Raw genomic sequence first — 23,523 nt, 5'->3', positions numbered from 1 at the left:
GCTGTGGTGATAGGGACCCACAAAACATGGTGTACAATATGGGCACAAGTCTTAAAATACAAACAGTCCGTACAAAATATGGACTTATGGCAACCCCAGTTAAAACACTTTTATGATATTAAACCACAATATTATGTCTACAAAATATAATCTCAACACAGAACTTTACAACATGACAAGGAAACAACAATAACAATAATAATAATAATAATAATAATAATAATAATAATAATAATAATAATGAATGACTAATACAGCTCCAATGATGTAACAACGTATGTTAAAACACATATTTATAAATATTTTAAAGAAATTAAAACACAATATTAGGCTTACAAAATAAATAACCTGAACATACAGTATGACGGCAAGAAAGGAGGTTGTGTCAATGACTAATGCAGTTCGATGATATCACGGCATGCGATGAACAGTCTGGTCCGTAACGTCCCGTCTCCTCTTCAGACCCCGTAGCCAACTGATGAGAGCTCCCTATAGTAACAAAATGGTAAGAATAAGTCGTAAGTCTTAATTTTACAAGAATAATGAATATCTTCTGGGCAACAATGAGATGCCAGATCATATCAGAAGCATTAATCTCCAAGTATGTAAACTCTATTATGAATATCAAGATAGTTTTCAAGAAAAGTAAGATAAATTTTCAGGTAGAAAGTAGTGATTACCAATTAACAAACTGAATCCATCAGCCACTGGGATCTCAATCCATACACTTTCACTAATGAATTCAAGGCCATGTCTGTATATTACTTTAGATACCTGATTGTTGACAATTATTAAGACACTGCCACCAAGAAATTTTATTATATAGTTAAATTTATGATCGACGCAAAATGTAGTCCAGTAGAACCTCGATTATCATTCTCCCGATTCACTGTCTTCCTTGCTTAACCATCAGGCCAGATGGTCCCCAAGGTTCCCCAATTTTTTATCATTTTTACAGCATTTTTATTGGGAAGTGGCATTAGTTTAGCTACACAGCAAGAGATGGCGGTTCAGCGGGTCCCTCTCCATGCTACACCTCCGAAGCACACCCCACTGTGCACCTGACTCCACGCGTTCAACCACTACCACCAACCTGCTCTGGCTGTAACTGTCAGTACAGTCTTGACCGCCAAATAACTTTTTCAAAAAAACAACAAAAATAATTTTAAATACGTGTTTTTTGTAGTACATACTGTATTGTAGATTATATTGTAGTAGATTTATAAAACACACAGAAAATTTGAAGAAAAAAAAAAAAAGTTATTTTTTGTGAAAAATTTCCCCTTTCTCGCTTAACTGTCTATTCGATTATCCGTCAAGGCTCCGGTCCCGTGACTGATGATTAATCGAAGTTCTACTGTAACCTACATAAATTTGGGAACATTATTATTATTATTATTATTATCATCATCATCAACGTCAATCATTATTATTATTATTCAATGTATATAAGTATTAGAATAAGGCAATATCTTTGCTAATATATTTCCTAATCTTTCTACACATATTGGTAATACGTTTGTAAGAATCATCTCCTTTCCATAAAATATAATAGTATTAATAATTCTTGTAAAGTAATCATTGCAATCTATGTTCTTCATTTTGTTATCTCAATTATTTAATATTAATTTGTACCGTAGTTGTTCATTTTATTGTATTAATTGTATCACTGTGCTGGACTTTTATTGGCCAATGGCTGTTGTCCAGCACATAAATATCAATAAAAAATAAATAAATAAATTATTATTATCATTATTATTATTATTATTATTTAATTCTTATTATTAATATTATTGTTGTTATAATTGTTACTATTATTATTATTATTTAATTCTTATTATTAATATTATTGTTGTTATAATTGTTACTATTATTATTATTATTATTATTATTATTATTATTATTATTAATATTACTGTTGTTATAATTGTTACTATTATTATTATTATTATTATTATTATTATTAGTATTATTATTATTACTGTTACTGGCCCCAGGTTGTTGTACAGCACAATAAATATTAGTAAATAAATAAATTATTATTATTAGGACCATGGAGCCATGTTTTGAGATAGGAAGGTAGTAGTATAATTATTATTAACATTAAAAAAATCGTCCCTTTTCGTATTTAAACCTATATTATTTTCATTATAGATTTTTAAGTATTTATTTGACTTATATATTCGGTAACAATAAGAGGAGTCATTTGACCCACCAGCTTCACTTGCAGTAGATGCGAAGTGTTGCTCAGGTTTTAGTTTTCCATAAAAAGGTGCAATGACACACGAGACACCTAACTGTTCAATTTATTAATGAAAGACCTTTTCATTCTGCCAAAATGTGAAATGAAGAGTATGACTAAAATTTTGTTTTTAATTTTCTAACTACATCAGTTACTAAATTAGCTGTTTCTTTAGAGATTCCTCTATATTATTAAAATTAACCATAGGACTGAAACATGAAACAAATAATGATTTCATTCTCAGTTTTTTTAAAACTGACTTAAGGGGACACTCAACTTAAAAATTGGAGAAAAAGTGTCATAGAAATGAAAAATTAAATTTCTACACTAATTTACGTGGCAGAACTAAATCAATAAGCAGAATTCTTCCCCTATTCATTTAGAAGTCACAGTCAAATGCACAAAGCCAAAAAATAAAAAATGATAATTAAAAGTGATATTTCAATTAATGATTGATTAAAAATTGAAATATTTTTTATTTTGAAAAGTATTGGATCTAATGAGCTGAGATTTTGCATGCTACTTTCCATGTGTATATTAAACTTTTTCTCCAAATTTGAAAAAGATTGGTCAAATAGGAAAAAAGTTCCAAAATATAGTTGAGTGTCCCCTTAAGGACAGTGGGTAGTCACAAGGCTGCTGTGAGTGCTTATAAATTACAATATTTTAAACCTTTATAATTTAATACTGCTAAAGATAAATAATTAATTAAACTTTTCCACAATATAATATGTGGATGTCAATCTCAGTAGCTTAAGTTACTTATTTCTGTACATTACAACTTGACATCTTCATTATCAACAGGTTGATGAGTTATGACCTTATCTGCTTGTGATGTGTCACTGTAAAATGTTCGTAGTAGATGTTGACTTGTCAGTGTTACCAGTATTCGATTTTGCTGACTTAATCAACAAATGGACATTTAACTACGGACGTGACTTAATTTAGGTCGAAATTTTTTATGAGAGATAATTACCCTTTTTTTTTAATTTCGGCCGTTTGTATTTTTAGGGCCGTATTTTCACTTTTTAATTCGTTCATTTCCTTCTACATTACTTTCACATATTCTGAAATATCAACTACAATGTCTAAGATGATCCAAGATCGTAACACTGTTCAATCTCACCGTTTCTACCTGAACAGATACAGAATCCATCGATGGTAGACTTAGCAGATGGAATGCACTCGGAGTATTACCTTCTGGTCCAAATCTTGTAATTCACTGTAGTGGTTGTATTCTGGTCTGAAGCCTGCTGTCTGCTTCTTACAGGAGTGTCATCCCCTTGTGTGGTTTAGGTGCATCTCCTGCACATTCACATGGAGTTTCCACCTTCTATGCATAGATCATATTCTGCTTCCCCATAGTGATGCAGGCAAGATGAAACCTAAAGCCACAAGATCTCACACATTTATAAATAAAATTATGATGATGATGATAATAATAATAATAATAATAATAATAATATGTCATTAAAAAAATGACATGCATCTGTACAGCCATTCCACATTTATGGATGTGACAGTTCTACTCACTTTTTAAATTCAAAGTGTAGATTTTAGTATTAAATATCATTAAGAATTGCAAATAACTCGATAATAATTACTTACTTACTTATGGCTTTTAAGGAACCTGGAGGTTCATTGCCGCCCTCACATAAGCCCGCCACCGGTCCCTATCCTCAGCAGTCTCTATCATCATATCCCACCTCCCTCAAACCCATTTTAATATTATCCTCCCATCTACGTCTCGGCCTCCCCGAAGGTCTTATTCCCTCCAGCCTCACAACTAACACTCTATATGCATTTCTGGATTCGTCCATACGTGCTACATGTCCTGCTCATCTCAAATGTCTGGATTTAATGTTCCTATACTTGTTTTTATGAAAGATGGGACATGACAGTTAAGCGGCCGAGCTTGGAACTACAGTCCTATGTTGCCAATACGGACTACCATGCTGCCAGCTGATGGAAGCTAGCAATTGACGTTAAGATGGCTGACGTTAAAACATTCATTGACAATTGACACGAACAATACAAAAATCGACAGAGAATCAAACACGAAACGTATCAATGCTAATATCACAGTCTACTATATACAGTCACGAAGCTTGAGTTTTGAGCGGGCTAGAAACAATAGACTGTGACGGTACTATTTTGCATTGCCTGTAATGAGGCGATATTAGCGATCCTAGTGGTGAGCAACTATCTAATGTTTGCATATTTACTACGTATTGAGCTTCGCGACTGTATATACTAGACTGTGCTAATATTGTGTGCACAATAAATGTCGCCAAGAGAGCTATTAAGCACTTGCCACGTGGGAAAGGTACGTTTGGCAACTCAACTGTTGTTACCATAGCAACAGGCCTCCCACGCTATGTGAAATTCAGTTGTTTTTTCGATCGCAACGCTCCTGTCATGTCCCATCTCTCAAAAAAACAAGTATAATTATGTCAGGTGAAGAATACAATGCCTGCAGTTCTGCGTTATGCAAGGTGTATAAGCGGAGTACCAAGAGACCTACCTCATCACTAGTTTAGCCATTTTTTTCACCACTGACTTTTGTGAAATGCTACTCTTTTAGTGTAGTTTTTCTGGAGAATTGCCCATTCTAGTTTTCACTGAATAATTAATCAAAGCTAATAATGTATGACACACAACCAATTACCACTTACGGTACCTTCCTTCAGTACATGAGCACTTCTATAAATCTTCTTGCCCGACTACTTCCTTTAATGTAGTCTTACTTCTTCTTCGTCTCTTCTTCTCCATTTATATACTTTTTTCTGTAGACTGAGAATACAATTGTTTTATATATAACAATAGATTAGCTTGATTTATAGTATTCTTCTTAAAACTCATGATCGACTTCCATAATATTTACGGCGTTGGCTTCTTTTCTTACCGTGACATCTAGTGCTTGAATTGTGAACTGTGTCCATAACAATGAAGCCATTTTGAAGATGAAGATCTGTTTTCATCAGTCATGATCTATGCGTGTGTGAAGGTGTGAATTTTGTGTGGAGTGCAAGATTTCCCGCAATTGTATGTATATTCTTTATTCCGTCGTATTAAGAATATAATTTATTTTGCGTCATAAAATGAGTTTGTGGGATACTGTTTCCATATATAAATGTTTAATTACATCGACTGATATAAAAATATCGATGCTGCATTGTAAGGTAATGAGGAAATGTTATCGTTATGAATCTTGTGATCTCGCGCTGTTTCACATGTGACTGGCTAAACCCGGCGAGTTGTTCCCCAGCCCCTTTTCATGAGTGGATAATTCTTGGTAAATGGATAGCCTGGTATACATTTGTATACTTGTCCTTGAGCCTATTCATTATTTCTTTACAATTGCGTTACCACTTTAAGGTACAAAGGTTACGTACTTGGCTTCTAGTCGAGTCTTAAGTACCGTAAACAAAAAAAAAAAAATTGAGAAAACTTCAGTTTATACAGTTACCTCACTGTTAACAATTTATCTCTAAAAAGAACAGATTTGTATGTGTTTGTTGAATGCGAATCATCACACCTACAAAAAAACACTTTTCATTGGCAATAATTTATTTTGTATGCACAAGGTTGGAATTTTGGAGGAAGAGGGGAAGGAAGGTAACCGTGTTCTGAAGTCTATCCGAAAAATTGAGTGCCGACATCAATTTCGCATCGAAATAAGGTGGAAAGTTGCTGTGAAAGTGGGTGCTGGGAGAGTAGTGGGGACAGGAAGGATCGCTCCATCCACGTGAAAGTGGTAGGCGGCTGGATGGGAACGGCACATAATCCCATTTCCGTGCGTTTTCGTACTGATCACATAGAAGAAGCGAGTTTTTGTAAGGTCGAATCAGTGGCAGGTTAGGTTAGTTTAGTGTAGGCTTTCGGTATGCCTTGCCTAAGAGTGTGCACTTTCTTCCAAGGAATAGGCCTACCAGAAGTCTAAACTAACCTAACCTGTCACTGATTCGACCTTACGAAAGTGAGATGTAAGGTGCTGCTCCTCCCTGCCGCTTATCCCTTCCAACTCGTTCAAGCGATTTACCTTTGTACCTTCTTAACGTAGTAACGCAATAACAAAAAAAATTAGGGTGAATGTTACTTATGTCCCGCCCACTATAGGAGACATAGGCCAGTTTTACAGTAATCCTAAACATTTAGTATAACTTGGGTGAAACAAGCGTTGAACGACTTCCGCCGATTTTGGAATAGACACTGACGCAGCCATGGGACTGAAGCCGGATGGTCTATGGCGAGTCCTTGGCATCAACCCCTTTGATTAGATTACCCCCCTTTGATTTGATTACCTGGTTGGGTTGTTCCGAGGTTTTCTCCAAACCAAAAGGCAAATGCCGGGTAATATTTTGGCGAATCCTCGGACCTCACCTCATCTCACTACATCTCGCCAAAATATCGTAAATAATTGCAAAAAATTGTAAAAATTGTAGAAAATTACTAAATTGTAAAACTATAAAAATTTGTAAAAATTGTAATTGTAATATTGTAAAATTTTGACTTGTTCCACATCTTAAAGCTTCATTGCTCATGTAAGATCTATGTAATAAAATAAATGAATGAATGACGCACTTGAACTGCCAACATAGAAAACAAAAAATCACACTCAATCGCTTTCACCTTCATCTTGACGGGATAATAAAAGCCTAAACTAGCCTAACCTAACTAAGTGCGTCGGTGTCTATTCCAAAATCGGCGGAAGTCGCTCAATGTTCGTTTAATCAATATTCGTTCAGTGGGCGGTGGATAGTCTACATTGATCAAAATTAGAGTCTATGTTTGAAATAATCGAAATTTATTTGTAGCCTTAGTGTAAGGAAAGGTTTTCTTTTTGTTTGTTTGTATATTCAGAAAGCAAAATATGTAATGATGGGCTACTATTTTTCAGAATATCTTCAAGGCTAATTACAAGTTAGTCTGAAACGGCACTCAGGAATACTGACTGCTAATTCCTTCTGGTGATATGGATATTGTTAAAGTGGAACCAGATCTTGTTGGTGAGGATAATGGAATATATTTCCCACCTGTGAAGTCCGAACCTGAGGTAAGTATTATCTTGATGTCATAGTTTGGGAGAATCTGAAAGTCTGCACTGCACTTAAGTACTTTGTGAGATATTGAATGCATAAGCTATAGGGAGTGAGTGATGGGAACTGGCCACTACACCGTTCTTTCAGATTATGGGCTTGTTCATCACCAGTGGTGGGACATTTTCAGTAGTCTATTGTTGGACTTAAAAAATAATTGTTCAAGTGAAGCTTTGAAAGCATCCGGCTTTGCCCAGGTTTTCCTTTAAGTTGTGATGCGAAAGATGTAAACAGTCCATCATGTCTTTCTTCAGTATCCAGGAGATGTTGGTGAGCATATGCGTATGTCTACACATAGGCTACTCACCAGTACGTCTCAATTCACTGACTACTTGTGATTGTTCCAAACCCATGTCAAAAGTTTGTTGGAACGTCCGATTGAAGTACATGTTTCTCGTTCAGAACTGGTTTGGAGTGTGTTGGAATGGCTTTTCTGTACTGTGCATGCTCATAATAGTTGCGGACGGTTATACTGGTGACAGACTATAATCACTAATCGTGATCGGGGTTGTAGTGTGTCACCGTCCCGATCACAATCAGGAGCTTAATCCTGTTTCCAGAACTAGATAATCACGCTGAGGCATGACCCAGTGGACGAAAGTAACATTTTAGTAATCTTTGGTTTCGAATCACCTTGATTTATATTATTTAGGAAGTCGTTATAGCTTCTGCTGTGGAATTTTGTTACCCCTTCCATTGTATTGCATGAAACATGAACGAAAATGAATGGATAGAAAATGACATTTGGCTACTATTAGACAAATTGGAGAAATTTAATGCATATGTGAGAAAATAAAAACAAATATATTAACAAATGCCAGACGAATTATTCGTATATTATGGAGTCAGTAGAAGGCTGCTGAAAAATGTTTCATTTCAATAAATAATGGATTACAAACTGGAACTGATTCCTTTTTCTGATTTTTAATTTCAGTCTCTATTATGACGATATCATTGAGGTTAGGGTTCATTTTAAAAATATGTTTTATTACAAAATAATATAAATCTTAGGCTTAATGATATAATTATATAATTAGGTTATAAAATTTCTTTCCAAAATAATATAAGTAGTAATGGTATAAATTGTATCAGTTTAAATTATAAAACGTGTAAAAAGTTTAAGAAATAAATTCCTGTATCAAGCTGCAAGAAACAACAACAAAGAAAATGGAAAAACAATGAACAAACATCAAAAGTAGGTATGAACTTTAGATGTTGTCCAGGAGGGAAACAAACCGATAAGTATGTACATAGAGAAAATTATTTCCTCTGTGATTCAGCTGTTGACCAGATGGGACCAAGCGTGACCTAGTGTAAGAGAACTATATATGCCTCTTGACCTAGTTTGTCTACCAGGGGCGGCTTTCGAAGGGGGGCTGCGGAGCTGCAGCACCCCCAGATATTTGTGGTTCTTGTCTCGTTTTATGTTGTGAAATAAATTTATTATACATTCTCTATGTAGCGGCTCGAATTTTTTAAAAAATTTCGCTCTCATGGCATGCACGCAATCGTTAGTGAAGTCACTTCCTCCCCTGGCGCTGCCAGAGCGAAATCAGAGACAAGGACTATAGGGTGAAGCCACTTCCTCCCCTGGAGCTGCCAGTCTCGTTTTGGAAGCTTTGCGCGTTAGTTTTACCCCTCCCCCTGCTGCCCCTTGCCATGAATCCAAAGTTTCCAGGTGCTGCAAAATTTGCAGCAGTTTGTAAGTAGCGCGCAGTTTTAAATACATTTTCTTTAACATTGTGAGTATAACAAGTGCGACAATGTTTAATTCTGTACAATATTTGCAGTCTATTCAGTTCAGTACCTTAACAATTCAGGAGAAATGTGAAATTAAGTGCCCATCAGTTGAATCTCATAATGGAAAGAGCCGCTAAACAAAACAGCCTATAAAGCTCGCATATTTTTTGCTAATGTATCCAGTATCCCTGATTTCTTCTCTCGATCTCCACACAGTCTGTATTAAATTAATGCAATGAGAGAAGAGAGACTGACCGCATTAGCTATTATGTTAAACGACATATCGGATTTTAATAAGATGATGATTCAAAAGTTTGTAACCTACAAGACAAGGTGCATGGAACTAATCTTTAAATAAAGTAAGTTGCTTGATTTATTTCTGTATGCAGCCCCCTTTAATTCAATACCCACGAGCCACCACTGGTGTCTACACATTTTCAGTAATCGTGATGACGCTAATTGTGATTAGCGACTGTAGTCTGTCACTAGTATTACTGACTATTGTTGGAACGAATCTAATTTTTGTTGATTATTCTCGTAGTTTTATTGTATTTGCAAATTTTAGAAGTTATAATCTGCTTCACCAAAAAAAAATGTATAACCAGAATATATAAACTCATTTACTTTTGTCATTTATTTGTTGTTTAAGCAAAATGTTTTGTGACTGGGTATTTCCCACATAAAGAAAGATTTTAAAATGTTACTTTTGCTTTTTTTTTTAAGCAGACTACAGAATGATGCCGAATTTGGATTTCAGTATTATACTTTTGATCTTATTTTGGGGAAGGGTTGACAACTTGAAAGATATGTAACTCTTCCTGCCCAATTTTCCCTTTTCAGGGCAATAAAATACATTCAAGGACATGTGAAATGTAGCACATTACATTTGTACATTAAGCACCATGGTTGTCTAGTGGCTAGAGCCCTGGACTTATATTCCTGTGGATCCAGGTTCGATCCCTGGCGTACCTCCAATTTATAACTTGTGTTGGGCAAACTCATTGTCACTAATATCAGTATCAATAAAGAGAATTTTCGATAAACTTTATTTTCTGTGGAAGTGACCAGTTTTTAATCTAACCTTTCTACCTTTACTTGCATACAACTGCTAATTTGGTGTGTGAAACAATGTATCTCTGATTTTAAAATTGTCGCAATTATTGTGCAGGAAGAACTGAATTCCACAAAAACTGATCACGCAGTGTCATGGTGTGGTAGCATGAAACATGAAGAGGACACATCTGAGATATCTGCGGCTCAGGACTCTAGTGATGAGGTAAGCTGAGATCATCATCATCATTATTTCAAATAATAGGCCTCTATTGGCCTGTTATGGTCTGCTGCTCTCTTTTCAAGAGATATTTTTCCTCAAGATATATAATTATATTGAGGATCATGTAAGAGTAGTTCCTAAAAGGCTAATTTGGCCGTCTCTTCAGTGTTGCCAACTAATACCAGATATCACTAGATATACAGTAGAACCCCGATTATCCGTCACCCTATTAACCGTTAACCGATTGGCGGATTATCCAATTGTGTTTCTCTCACTTTTTTTTTTTTTTTTTTTTTTTTTTTTTTTTTTTTTTTTTTTTTTTTGCTACAGAAACATATGAATTACTACTGTACGTTATATTAGTGCGTATTTTTTTGTACAGAGTGTTATTACAAGCCTTTACACTTACACAATTTGGTCTCTTGTTCAAATTGCCGCACTCTGCAACTTCTATATAAAATGTATTCCGTAAGTGTCAAAAGAAAATGTGTTGTGCTAAGTATCGAAAAAAAAGTGTAATAATTGAGTGGTTTGGGAAAGAGAAACTGTGCCTCATCTTGCATCAGAATACGAAACTGATTACAGCTGTGCGCGATTTAATAGAAATCAAGGATAAAGTGTATAGAGCAGCCTATGTAAATCTACGACATGAGACCTCTACTATTCCTACCTTTCCGCTGACAGCCATTACAAGAAATTTCTTTGCCCCTTAAAAACACATTATTCATAACCGAACTTAAATTAGTGAACTCCTGACTCTACCTAGTGTGTTAAACACAAAACCACGGAGGAAATTACGAATCACTTAATTTACGAAAATATTTTAAGGTACAGATTAACTGATTTTTTTTATTAACTGTTCAGTCCATCCCCTTCATTACCACGGATAATTGAGGTTCTACTGTATAGTGGAGATCTATGGAGGCAGTCTGTAACTAACGATTCTGTTGACGTGTTGGAGCCAATTCTGTCTATATAATTATTATTGAGGTGTTAATGAATAGATGTTATTTTTAATTCTCTTGTTATCAATTCACTGTCAGTAGACTGTGGACAGTAGTTCTTCGGAAAATGTCATTTCCCCTGAAGTTGTTAGGCATTGTATGTCTTCATTTTGGTTGGTCCAGGCTTCACTGCCATACATGAATGTGGACTTTGCCAAAACTTTATATGCTTTTATTCTTGTACGATTTTGCACTTTAGTTGTTGTAAAAACACTTTGGCCACCAGCGTGACTCTGGTGTGTTTGCATACTGATCCTGGAGTTGCTCTTGGGTATGGGTTTGATTTCCGATTGAGCTCATTATCTGGTTTGATGTTTCCCGAGGTTTCCCTCAACCCTAAGATGAATGCCAGGTAATCACATGGCGAATTTCAGCTGCATTTCACCAAATATCATCTCACCATCACCTGTTCCATCGAAGTTAAATAAACTGTTAGTTGATACATCACTAAATAATCTTCTAGAAATCTTGTAGGGCATTCTGTCGTTGATCATTCTATGCAAACACTATGAGAGTTTATTTTTGGCAGATAAACTAACAACCATTAAGTAATCTCACTAACTTCTAAAGTTATTTAATATCTAATAACTTTTTAGCATTTGTAAAATTGTAGTTTCAGCTGTGCTGCCATGGTGGTTCAGTGACTAGAGCTCTGGACTCATAATCCTGTGGACTCAGGTTCGAGCCCTATCCATACCCCCGGTTTATGACTTGTGTTGGTTCAGGTAATAGGGGTTTTCTCTGAGAGTTCCAGTTCTCCTGTGGCATTCCCACAAATCTCCATTTCATTTCATCACAGGCGTAGCATAGACTAGCCTCTTAATAGCACGTGCTGGGCAACGACTCTGTCTGTAAATTTGTGAACACAGTTGGCTTGGTATGGGGAAAGACGTAGTCAAGTAGCCATCATTAGACAAAAATAACAGTTTCACTTGTTGTTATTTTGTCTCTGTCTTTTTCCTTAATGCATTACAATGATTTATATTATTACTTATGTTTTCATAAAAGTTTATGTAGGTTTATCTTCTTGCTTGCTTAACATAGAATTAATTTTTATCTCCATTTTGCATATAGGAAATACCTTGGGAACACACTGCACTGAAAGTGGAACTTAAGGAAGAAGTAACAGTTGAAGATCACAAACTTCCACAAACAGGGTGAGTTATTTGCTCAACATTTTACTCTTACCAGTAACTTGTATTAAGAGGTTTTCATGTATACTTACTCAGATATGACTTTGTTTTTACTTGCTTTCAATAGTGTATACAGGCTACTTTACATTGAGCAAATCTAAATATGCACTGTTTAATTTAAACTTCATTTTAATCAGATTCCCTTATTTTATTTACTAATCTTACTGCATATCTAGAAAATGAACTTAAGAAATAGTTCATGAGCAATGAATGACGTTGCTACAGATTCCAAACCCAACTAGATCGCTAACTGGCTATCTGGGAAACTTTAAATACATATTACTCACATAATTGCTGTGTGTGCAATCAAAGTGGCTATGGCAAGGATTGCTTCTCTTGAATTTGATAGTATCAGACTCTTCTCGCTGTGGCTTATCAGTAAAAAAAATTCTGTTTAAAACTTTAAGCCCCTGTCGATCGATAAATCTTCAAAACTACCATCAGTATAGCAGCCTTTTTCATGATCAGTCTGTTGTAATTCGTAAATCATTGTAAATGTATATGGTTGTAAGTTAGTAAGTTAAGTATTCTTGTTACAGCCTTATGTACTGTCCACAGAGACATATTTGCACATTTGTCTCGGGCTAATTTCTCATAATTTTGTAGGGCTACACAATATCATATCCTAGATTTGAAGTTTTTTGTTATGTATGTATGTATGTATTCACACTGCAATGGGTATATACCCGGTGGCAGTGGTAACTAATTACACTCAATAATGACAATAATAAACTTATTAATTAAAAATACAATTAATAATAATAATAACAACAACATCAACAACAGGGAATATACTAAATTAAATGAAACGATCACTTAAAATAACATTTGAAATATTCTAATTTGTATCTTAAAACTAAGATCCAACTAAAACCCACGAGTATATGTTCATATCTGCACAAGTACCTTTCAACATTACACTCATTTCGCTGTCAACTCACTCACTGCACTGGAACTACGACACATTTCACTGATTCTATCCTGATTTCACTAACACTTCAAAAACATTTCACTGTTCAAATTCTTTGCATGCCACTACAAACTATAAAGCTTCACTGACAGGAACACGTTTCACTTACACAGCACACTTCACTGACACGACATACTTCTTCACTGATACAACACACTTCACTGACAGAACATAATTATTCACTGATACAACACTTCAATAACAACATATCATTTACACCCTTTAAACACTGTGTATAATTACCGTCTATTAGTAAGGTCCTTAAGGCTATTTTTAAATGCATTTTTGGTTGTTGGTAAAGCCTTTAGTAAGTCTGCAGGTAAAGCATTCCAGTCCCTGATAGTACGATTGAGAAAAGATAAAATAAAATTGTAAGTCTACCACTTTTTTTTTTTTTAGTCAACTGTCCGAAGACAGGTTTTGAACCTTTTAAGTGACACCAAAAGGCATCACTCATGAGTCAACTAAGCCAGGAGATAATGGGATAGGATGGCCATTTCCTTTCCCCCTCCATTGCATACATTGCTATTAACATATTACACTATTCAGACTTCATGATTTATAAGACCTAACCAAAAAATTTATTTTGTTTCATTAGTACAAACTCTGAACACCAAATACCACGTTAAAATGTATCCTGTTTATTTATTAATTATTACTGTATTGTTTATTAATATTATTAGAGTCGATGGCAATTCGGAAGGCAGTAGTCTGCTAGTGTCTGCGTCAAGAGTGACAGATAGAGAGAGCAAGGCAGCATACAACATTGCCACATGGTACTTCACGTCCACGCGCAATACAAATAGCGCAGCAGAGAATTTAAATTATCAAAAGACAATAATGACCTTAGCCATTGATTACTGTAAGCATGACACCAAACAAACTCTTTCCTTCACTAACAATATTCTTGGCATGGTTCTCAATCCCACACCACATGCTTCTGCAGGCGTTTCTTGCGCATTGGCAACGTTGTAGCCAGCATCAAGATGGCCGGCAGTGTTCTGCTCGTCAACGTTTTTGAAATAATTATACACCTTAAACACTATTTTCTGCGCCTGCCTGTGCAGTACTTGACTTTTTACAGTCTCTTCTTCCATTTACTTATCTCATACACACACAGTATATGTTAGTTTTACTTATTCAATGTATTGAAACACTCACACATGAACAAATGAACTCGGGAAGTACTTGTTATAGACTGATTCCAATTGGTTCTACTGTGCAAACTTGTGACGTCACATACCAGAAATGCTATGGCGCATATAGCAGCTGAGCGCCTTCTGAAATGCTGTCTATTCTAATTATGTTCAAATTTCAAATAACACTCGCTAATAACTTTCGTTTGATGAATGTTAACAGCTTCTTCAAAGGCAAAATAATGCTGTCAGCATAACAGAATATAACTGCCAGTTGTGGTATTTGTCGGTACCGAAATTCGAAACAAAGTTGACAATAGAAAATTCAACCTGACAACCAGAAAATCACTATATCCACTAGCATATATAGTAATAGGGGAAAAATGGTTATGTTTCAGACTTAAGGTGCATCTACACGGTTCAATTTTCCATGCGCGTACGCATGCAATTTGGAAAGAATATTGAAAGAATCAAGTTTAAAATGTGCATTCAATTAAGATGCATGAAGATTTTGTGACTACATGGTGCGCCATTTTGAACGTCATCTTCATATATGTATTAATCAATATTAAATATCAATTATAAGTTCCGTTTTCTTGGCCTGAGATATTGCTCCTGCATTCCACTGAAGGATCTTAAGTTGTTCAGAGTAATCCTTAAAAGGACAATTTGTTGGCTTTCTCATTTTCTTTGCCTTATTATAGACCATTTTGCCGCAAAGTGTTGTCCAGAGTGCACCACATGGAGGTAGGTCTATGTCTATGTCAAAAAATACTTGCAACTTTAAAAGAACGTGGCAAAACAGTTGTGTTACAGTGGATCCCAGGACATTGTAATCTACATGGGAATGAACAGGCTGACACATTAGCTAAGAAGGGTGCCAATCTCAAAATAAACCCACGGAAACCTTTGACATTTAACTCAGTAAAACAATATATCAAGCAACTACAAAAAAATAATCACCGACAAGAACTGGACATAAACATTTCGCAACAACATAGGAAATTACTGAAAGATACACCTCCTGAACCCAGAAGACTGGCAGTTGCAAGCTTTCGTCTTAACACTGAATATGACATCCTGGGTAAACACCTCAATCGTCTTGGCATCCTTCCGTCAGCATCCTGCATTTTGTGCCATCAACAGGAAGACATGGATAGACAACATCTTGCGAAATGCCCTGCTCTGAAATCCTCCAAGGAAGTCGACCGCTACTGGGAAGCCAGAGCCCGAATGTTTTTAATTACTTAATCCGTAGTTTTGTTCACCACTCTCGTTTTTCCCTCAGTCAATGATAGTAAATACCATGTACTAGTCATTAGACAAATAAATAAATATTAAATATCAATCTTGCATGCATCGCTTGAATGCTTAAAAGTTGAAAGAAAGTTGAACCATGTAGATGCACCTTTAGGGTATGAAGTAAAAAAAAAACCTGGGTTATACCAACTTGCTAATTGAATACCAGTTGTTGCTAAGCCACAACCTCACTTGTGTCACTGCAGAGAGACTTTGTATGAGCACAGTACTTCTTAGATATTGAGTTCTTAGAGCATGTTGCATCAACATAATCATTACAGTCACTTGCTCGGTTGTGTGACTGGCGTAGAAAGATCATACCATCATGCTCGGGGACAGGGGAGAAACGGAGAGGGACATAGCTATTGTCGGACCATCAGATCTGTGCCCCTTCAGCGCTGTCGTCGTTCTTGAAAAAGTTAACATCTCTACTCACTCCATTCCACTCGCTTTCCTCCCACCACGTTAAACAGCAAGCCACGAACCTTGTGGAATAGGGATGTTGCCAAACTTCCGTGAAACGTTATAATAAATAACTGGTCCTCCATGCTACAATATCATTTCTTTCAGTCAAAATACATCTTGTATTTCTACATTTTTTAAACCTAATTCCCATGTCTCGAATCACCTTCCGCAGTGTTTCTCTCCAAGCTTGGAAAATATTGTCTCTCGCAATCTTCAGTAATTTCTTCAATGTCGGAACTTCATTCTACATGGTATAAAATTCTTGTATCTTTCTTCTTAAAATACATCGGTTCATATCATCTACAAGAATTAAAGGTTCCCTTGGTCTGCTCTTCCCTGGTGATTATAGCTTTTCATCTCCTGCACAGCCTCCTTCTCTCCTGATTTTCTTTGTTAGGCGCTCTGACCTGCCTATATAAGTTACATAAAATGTTGTATTATTAGTATTTGTTAAGTAAGTAATTTTAATCAATTAAAATAAAATAAGCCCCACATATGATCGCAGTTGCTCTTATCGTTGCCCGACTTATAGGAAACAGATATTGACCTGTTTGTTTCTCTTCTTCGCAAAATGCTATTACTTACTTGCTTAATAATATTTCTTTCGTCACTCCGTGCTACAGTGTTCATGTTGAGTTGACAACACTGGACTGCAAGTGCAAATAAACTGTCCCGCAAGAAGGCTCAAAATTTTGAGTAGTGGGGGAGAGAAAGGGAGAGAGCTAGAAAAGAGAGAGATAGGAATGCAGGGAGAGAAATGAATTACCGAGGCTGAGAAGGAATTAGGGTTCAGTTCGCATATCTTACGGGGGCACAGATCCGATGGTCCGACAATATTTCCACAAAGCACTCTTATTTCCCTCTCATTCACCATTTCTCCCCTTTCCCCATGCATGATGGTATGGCTCCTTTATGCCGACCACAGAAACTAGCAACAGACAGTAAACATAATGGTGGTGGTGGTTGCGACATTTTTGTCACATTTCGTGTATGATTATCGTACATAACTATCATTGATGATATTGACAGTACTTTTGTTTTTGTTTATACAGTGTGCAACAAAATGATGTCAACTGTAATAGATTCTCCGAACCAGGAAATGACCAGACATTGGCAGATATCAGGGATGACAGAATCACCAGTCACCAAAATAATCAATCTATATTGCAAAGGGCTCTGATGAAAACATGCGAACTACGATTCAAGTGTGATATATGTGAAAAAAGATTTAGACGTCGAAGGAGTCTCTTAAGACACAATCTTATTCACACAGGAGAAAAACCGTTTAAATGTGATGTTTGTGATAAAAGATTCAACCAGCAAGAAGGTCTTATAAGACATACTCTCATTCATAACGGACAAACTCCGTTTAAGTGTGATATATGTGGGAAAGGGTTTAAATATCGTGGTAATCTAAAGACGCATAGACGTATACACACTGAAGAAAGACCATTTACGTGTGATTATTGTGGAAAAAGTTTTACACATCCGTCAGATCTCGTAAAACACAAACGCACTCATACTGGGGAGCGGCCGTTCAAGTGTGATTTTTGTGAGAGGAGGTTTAGTCAACGAGGAACGATGGTGACGCACACTAGAACGCATACTGGAGAGGCGCCGTTTCAGTGTGATGTATGTAAAAATAGTTATAGTCGTCGTGGTCATTTAATAAGGCATATGAGGACACATACTGGGGAAAAACCGTATCAGTGTAATTATTGTGGTAAACTATTTAGAGAACGGGGGCATTTGTTAAAACATACTCGTATACATACTATTAAAGACAATTAAGTCGTGTGTTTGTGGATGGAAATATAGGGTGTCTGAAAAGTGCTACACAATAGGACATCATATATTACATATTTTATATATGGTTGGATGATGGCTTTTCTTGTTGAATTGCTCACAGAGTTACTGTCAAATGGGCTCCACATTGACCGATTTGAATTCCCTGGACTTTGGTTTCTGGGGATGTTAATTCACAGGTCTACAGCATGGATTTTCGCCTCCAGATATGTGTGGAGCACATATAGAACATATACTGTGATTAGTCCTATAGTGTGGGACTTTTCGGACAGCCTGTAAATCACTATTAATCAACGGTGTTAAGGTAAAAGGTTGTAACCCTCAAAAATTGAAATTTTCACACTATATGTAGCCTATTTGTTTATGGTCATTCTATGTGTATGTAAAAGGATTTAACCTTCAATTATTTTCTGTGTCATATAATTAACAATTCTTAGAATTTGTAACACTCAAATTCCGAAGTCTGATTAATATAATATGTAACTAGTCGGCAATATATGCAGTGCAGGGGTGAAGGAACTGGTCACCCTACCCCATTATCTCCTGACCTAGTTTCCTCATAAGTGGTGCCTTCTTGGTATCACTTGTGAGGTTCAGGCAGTTGATTAAACAGTAAACAACTCGCTCATTATGTTTTTTTTAATCCAATGCCACCAGGTTGTCTTTTCGACATTTCTGGTCTTCTCTCCTGGCCGTGGCTTAGTTGTAACCCACTTCTGAGGTTGGGGCACCTGGAAGGTGGAGTTATGTTACCCCGATGATGTGATAGGATGATTATGATAATGTGGTGCCAGGAGAGGTCTTAAATCTAACTTAACCTAAATTCCAGAACAAAGAAATAATCCCCTTTAAGGAAAAATTCCTGTGCTCTTACCGGGAATCGAACCCGGGACCTCATGAACTATAGCCAGAAGCTCTGACCACTAGACCATGAGGCTGGTCTCACTCAATATGTACAGTGTGGGTTAAAAGTCGCACTATGCCAGTTTACTTTTCATGCAAAACAATCTGTGCATTAAAAATGTGTCTGTGATACTTGTATGACATCTGGTGGATGTATTTCGAGGTGTTATCATGTAGGATTTCAGAGTTGGTTTTGATAAGGAGCTAAGTTGTTGAAGAGGGAGAGAAAAGCTTTCAGCATGGGATGTGTTGAAGATTCGAATGAGTGGATTGAGTCAATGGCAGCTAACTATATCAGATAATTCTGTAGGACCAAAAATTAATCTTTATGTAGTTGTGGTGAGACTTTTTGTCCACACTGCAACTTGGTAAAATGCTGTATCCCTCTCAGTGTTGGGTTGTAGCATTTTACCGAAATTTGATTTTTATTAATAAAGACAGTGAGATTACACTGCAAAGGCATGTGGCTTACTCATAAAAAATAAAATAAAGAATAATACGATTTTTAACTCCTCTGAAATATTCTTAAAATTGAGGGTTACGACCTTTTTACCTTAAGACTATTGACTTTATGTAGCACAGTGGCTGTACTTGTCTGAACAGCTGAGTGTTGGGATTAAATCGTATCATGTAAAGACTTGCAAAAGGCGAGCATGTGTGATTGTTACTGGATGACATCTGTGCGGAATGGAAGATTGTTATGAGACTATCATCTCACAAGATGATGTAACATGTGAAGGGATTCATACTGCAATACGACAAGAGGATAAACCGAGATGAAACTTTGACCTTGCCAAATAGTCTGCTGCATTGTATTTAATTGTGCTCCTTATAATAACATCACAGTCTAGTATATACAGTCGCGAAGCTCAATACATAGTAAATATGCAAACATTAGATAGTTGCTCACCACTAGGATCGCTAATATTGCCTCATTACAGGCAATGCAAAATAGAACCCTCACAGTCTATTGATTCTAGTACCCTCAAAACTCAAGCTTCGTGACTGTATATAGTAGACTGTGATAACATGTAATAAAACTCCGATAATTGAAGACTAGAGGAATATTGTGAGAAATCATACAGGAATATAGAACTACCATATTTGCTGGCATATAAGATGCACCTTTTTTCTTTGAAAATGGGTCTGTGAATACTGAGACAGTCCTTAAATCATTTAAGAAGTATGGCATTAATAATGCACTGGATGGTACAGAGAACAATTTTTTGTATGAATACTCAGATTCTGATTTAGAAGAAGTTTCAAGTGACACTTCATTTAGCTCTGGAGATGAATTTCTGGATTTTGATTAAGAAATTTAAAAGATATTCTCTCCTAGTCAGAATAGGTATTTGATGAAAGTCGACCTATATATTGTTTTATACTTGAAATACTGTAAATTCATTATAATAATCTAGATCATATATGTAACAGATATGTCGGGGTTACAGGCTTTGAGGTTAACAACTTTTGTCAGGTTTACTAAGCTGCCATCTAGTTGTTACATAAGGAGTCACGTCATAATACCCATTTGAATTGCATTAGCGACTGTGCTGCCATCTCGTGTTCATTTACGGCGGATGGGTGGCGATCCTGGTGGTTGTTCTCTTCAAAGTGCTGCTGATTTTAACGTAGCGAGGAGTTATCTGTTACATATATGGTCTAGGATAATATTCGGTGATAAATCCCCCCCCCCCCCTTTTCAAAAAAGGGTGCATCTTGAATGCCAGCAAATACGATAAACCTTGTCTTTGAAATGTAACAGCAAAGACTATAAAAACATCTTAAAAAGGAAAAAGATGTGTGCAGAACTATTGGGAGTAGGTGGGATTTGAAAAAAGGGAATATTTTGTATTGTATATTGTGAAATGAAGAACGTAATTTAGTCAGTTTCAAATAAAAGAAATTGAATGATTAGTTTTGGTACACCCTTGTACACCACTAACGATTCTACTTCACCATCACTGAGTTGAAAAATTTCCAGCTAATGTTCATCATAGCAGGAGCACGGCTGACTTGATGCTCCTTTCGTTTCTCTATACACGGCCTTGACAATAGTATTCTTATTCTGAAATTGGTTAATTTCTCAATTCGACCACGAGGCGCTATCTGCCAAGGATTGGTGTCCACAGAAGAAATGCTCAATATGAATTAAAAGAAATGATTAAAGAATAATAACACTTATAAATAATAAATAAGAAAATATAAGTATTATTATATTTAGTTCTGTTCATTATGTAAAAGTGTGAGTTTGAAAGCAGGGAAGATAACACATAGTTACCTGTTCAGTTTAAATAACATGATGACAGAGGCGTAATTTTGTAGTTCATTTGCTGGGTAGCACCCCTAGGCTAAACTGCGATGTAATTATTTACCATAACTTGTACTAAGTTTTATAATTTCACTCACTGCACTAAAACATTCCAGTTGATATTGCAGATTCAAGAATCATAGTTTCAATGGATTATAAGCCACATTCTTCGAAGGAACAAGCTTTTCAGTTAAAGCTGGTGCATTGTTATCTAGAAGTGTCACAGTAATGATATTAGCAAGTCGTTTTTGGCCGTCTTCATCACAAATTGGGCATTGCAAGAGAGGGCTCAATTTCCGAACACAAATTTTCTAATACATTCTTGTTTGGTATTCTCTTTCGATGATTAAGCAGCTGATCAAAGATAAATTTTGCATGAATATTGCTTTCATCGGCCTCTTTCTTTACAATTTCCAGTTCTTTATGTAACAGATCTCTTTCAATTAGTTGGAGTTTTTCGGTTGTTTTTGTTATCTCATTTTGCTTCTGTTGTAACACCTGATTAAGTCGTGTAATTTTCACACGCAATTTATTTATATTTCTTTTTAGCTCGTCAATGTTGACAGTCTCTATTTGCGTGGCTTTATGATCATTTTCAACTGGCAAGAAGGAAATGTCATTAACTGATGCTGAGCCACTCAAATAGTGAAAAACCAATATTACTAAAAGATTTGTGTTTCTTGGGTGGGGGGAGATCAATTTTAGTAACCTCCGTCATGGTCTTTTAATATCTGTTACTTTATACCTAGGTTAATGAGGGAATATTGTTGACACAGAATTTGGTTTTAATCGTCTAAATTTCCCATTATTAGAATAATCTTCTTCCTTGAAATGTAAAGTACAAACGACTGAAGATGGGAAGTTGCTGTTTGGAATAAAGTCTTGGCGTGAAATCACTTTAAGCCATTTTTCACATCTTTCCCTATCACTCGGAAATTCGTGGAATGATATTGTTCCTCCACTCTTTTTTCTGTTCGAAGTACACAACAATATGTCATTTTGAATCACATCACAATAAACTAACTTATCAGTAGAAAGAAGCACAATATTACTAAGTATAATCGCACAAGAAACCTTCACACATTCCTCAGCAATACTTGGCAGTCAGTGCCATCTGGCGGGAATTTCATATATTCTCGATTACAGCTTTAACACAGGGAACAAGATTAATTGTCAAGGCCGGTAAAGGAGAAGCAAGGCAACCATCAAGTCAGCCGTGGTAGGAGTAACAGTAGATGCAACATCTGAAAGATGAAAAGACTGTAATCTGTCCGCTCTTGGTTTGGGTCCTGATGTCTCCCTCCTCCCCACCTCTGCCTACTTTTTGGCGATTATAATGAATCCTGCTCTGAGGTTGGGACACCCATTAGATCGAATTCTGTTAGCCCAGTATGATAAGATTACAGATGAGTATGGAAGCAGGCAGGATAGGTGAGGATGGTGATAATGATGGCGAAATGAAGCAGCACCGAAAGTTACCCAGCATTTGCTCTTTACTGGGTTGAGGGAAAAGCCTGAAAAAAACCTCAACCAGGATTCGATCCCGGGCCTTCTAGTTTTGCAGTCAAACATGCCGACCACTATTCCAGAGCAGTGGATTGGGTCCTAATGTAAACATTAACACAGTGACTGGACCGCAAGACATTCTCGCAAGAAGAAGTGCAGTTTAAACCCGAAGTCTTTGATACATAGCTCTGAGGACAGTGACAGAGTTAAGTTAGATAGGGGGATAACTAAGTGACAGAAAGCCGAGAATATTTGCATACTGCCATTCATCTGCCTAAGTTGGTAGCTCTGAAAAATTTACGTCATAGTGCAAAAGTTTTTGTAGTAATACCATAGAAATTTGTCTACTTGACAGTATTTTCTATATGAGAATGGACACAGTTTGGTTTGTGGTTTTAGATTTATAGCTTCCACAGTGTTCACATCGTGTTTCTAAAAGTGCTCTTTCATTTTATGTTACCCCAGTGATTACAGTAGTACTACAAAATGGTGTACCATTTACCAAAAAAATTAAGTTTATAAAATAAATATTGAGGGGTTGGTTGCTCATTTATGTATATACAGAAACAAACATAA

General features: G+C 36.1%; 1 protein-coding gene and 1 long non-coding RNA gene across 4 annotated transcripts in view; one reads left to right on the top strand and one right to left on the bottom strand.

Annotated features, from left to right (window-relative positions):
* The window catches only part of LOC138715731 (uncharacterized), a 12,063-nt gene extending 6,928 nt beyond the window's left edge, over positions 1-5,135 (bottom strand). The window contains exons 1-3 of one of the 2 annotated variants that reach the window (XR_011336558.1): positions 4,911-5,135; positions 3,369-3,627; positions 359-489 (exon numbers count right to left, since the gene is read on the bottom strand). This is a non-coding gene — a long non-coding RNA (uncharacterized lncRNA). The remainder of the gene's footprint in view (positions 1-358; positions 490-3,368; positions 3,628-4,910) is intronic. The other variant, XR_011336559.1, reaches the window with a different exon arrangement.
* LOC138715713 (zinc finger protein 436-like) lies at positions 5,127-23,523 on the top strand. 2 transcript variants are annotated; one of them, XM_069848772.1, is made up of 5 exons: positions 5,127-5,424; positions 7,143-7,298; positions 10,250-10,357; positions 12,433-12,515; positions 17,474-23,523. In XM_069848772.1, exons 2-5 carry the CDS (start codon positions 7,218-7,220, stop codon positions 18,210-18,212), a joined length of 1,011 nt encoding a protein of 336 aa, XP_069704873.1. In that variant the 5' UTR covers positions 5,127-5,424; positions 7,143-7,217; the 3' UTR covers positions 18,213-23,523. The 2 variants fall into 2 exon arrangements, with proteins under 2 accessions (XP_069704873.1, XP_069704882.1); XM_069848781.1 differs by having other exon boundaries at positions 5,194-5,287.

This window comes from Periplaneta americana, chromosome 2, assembly GCF_040183065.1.
Source record: "Periplaneta americana isolate PAMFEO1 chromosome 2, P.americana_PAMFEO1_priV1, whole genome shotgun sequence".
Classification (NCBI taxonomy): Eukaryota; Metazoa; Arthropoda; class Insecta; order Blattodea; family Blattidae; genus Periplaneta; species Periplaneta americana.
The sequence above is the reverse complement of the archived record's forward strand: the minus strand, read 5'-3'. Positions and strand labels throughout refer to the sequence as shown.

Coding starts and splice junctions, on each gene's coding strand:
- LOC138715713 (XM_069848772.1), top strand. CDS start 7,218: ATGGATATTGTTAAAGTGGAACCAGATCTTGTTGGTGAGGATAATGGA. Junction 7,299..10,249: donor CTGTGAAGTCCGAACCTGAG/GTAAGTATTATC, acceptor ATTATTGTGCAG/GAAGAACTGAATTCCACAAA. Junction 10,358..12,432: donor CTCAGGACTCTAGTGATGAG/GTAAGCTGAGAT, acceptor TTTTGCATATAG/GAAATACCTTGGGAACACAC.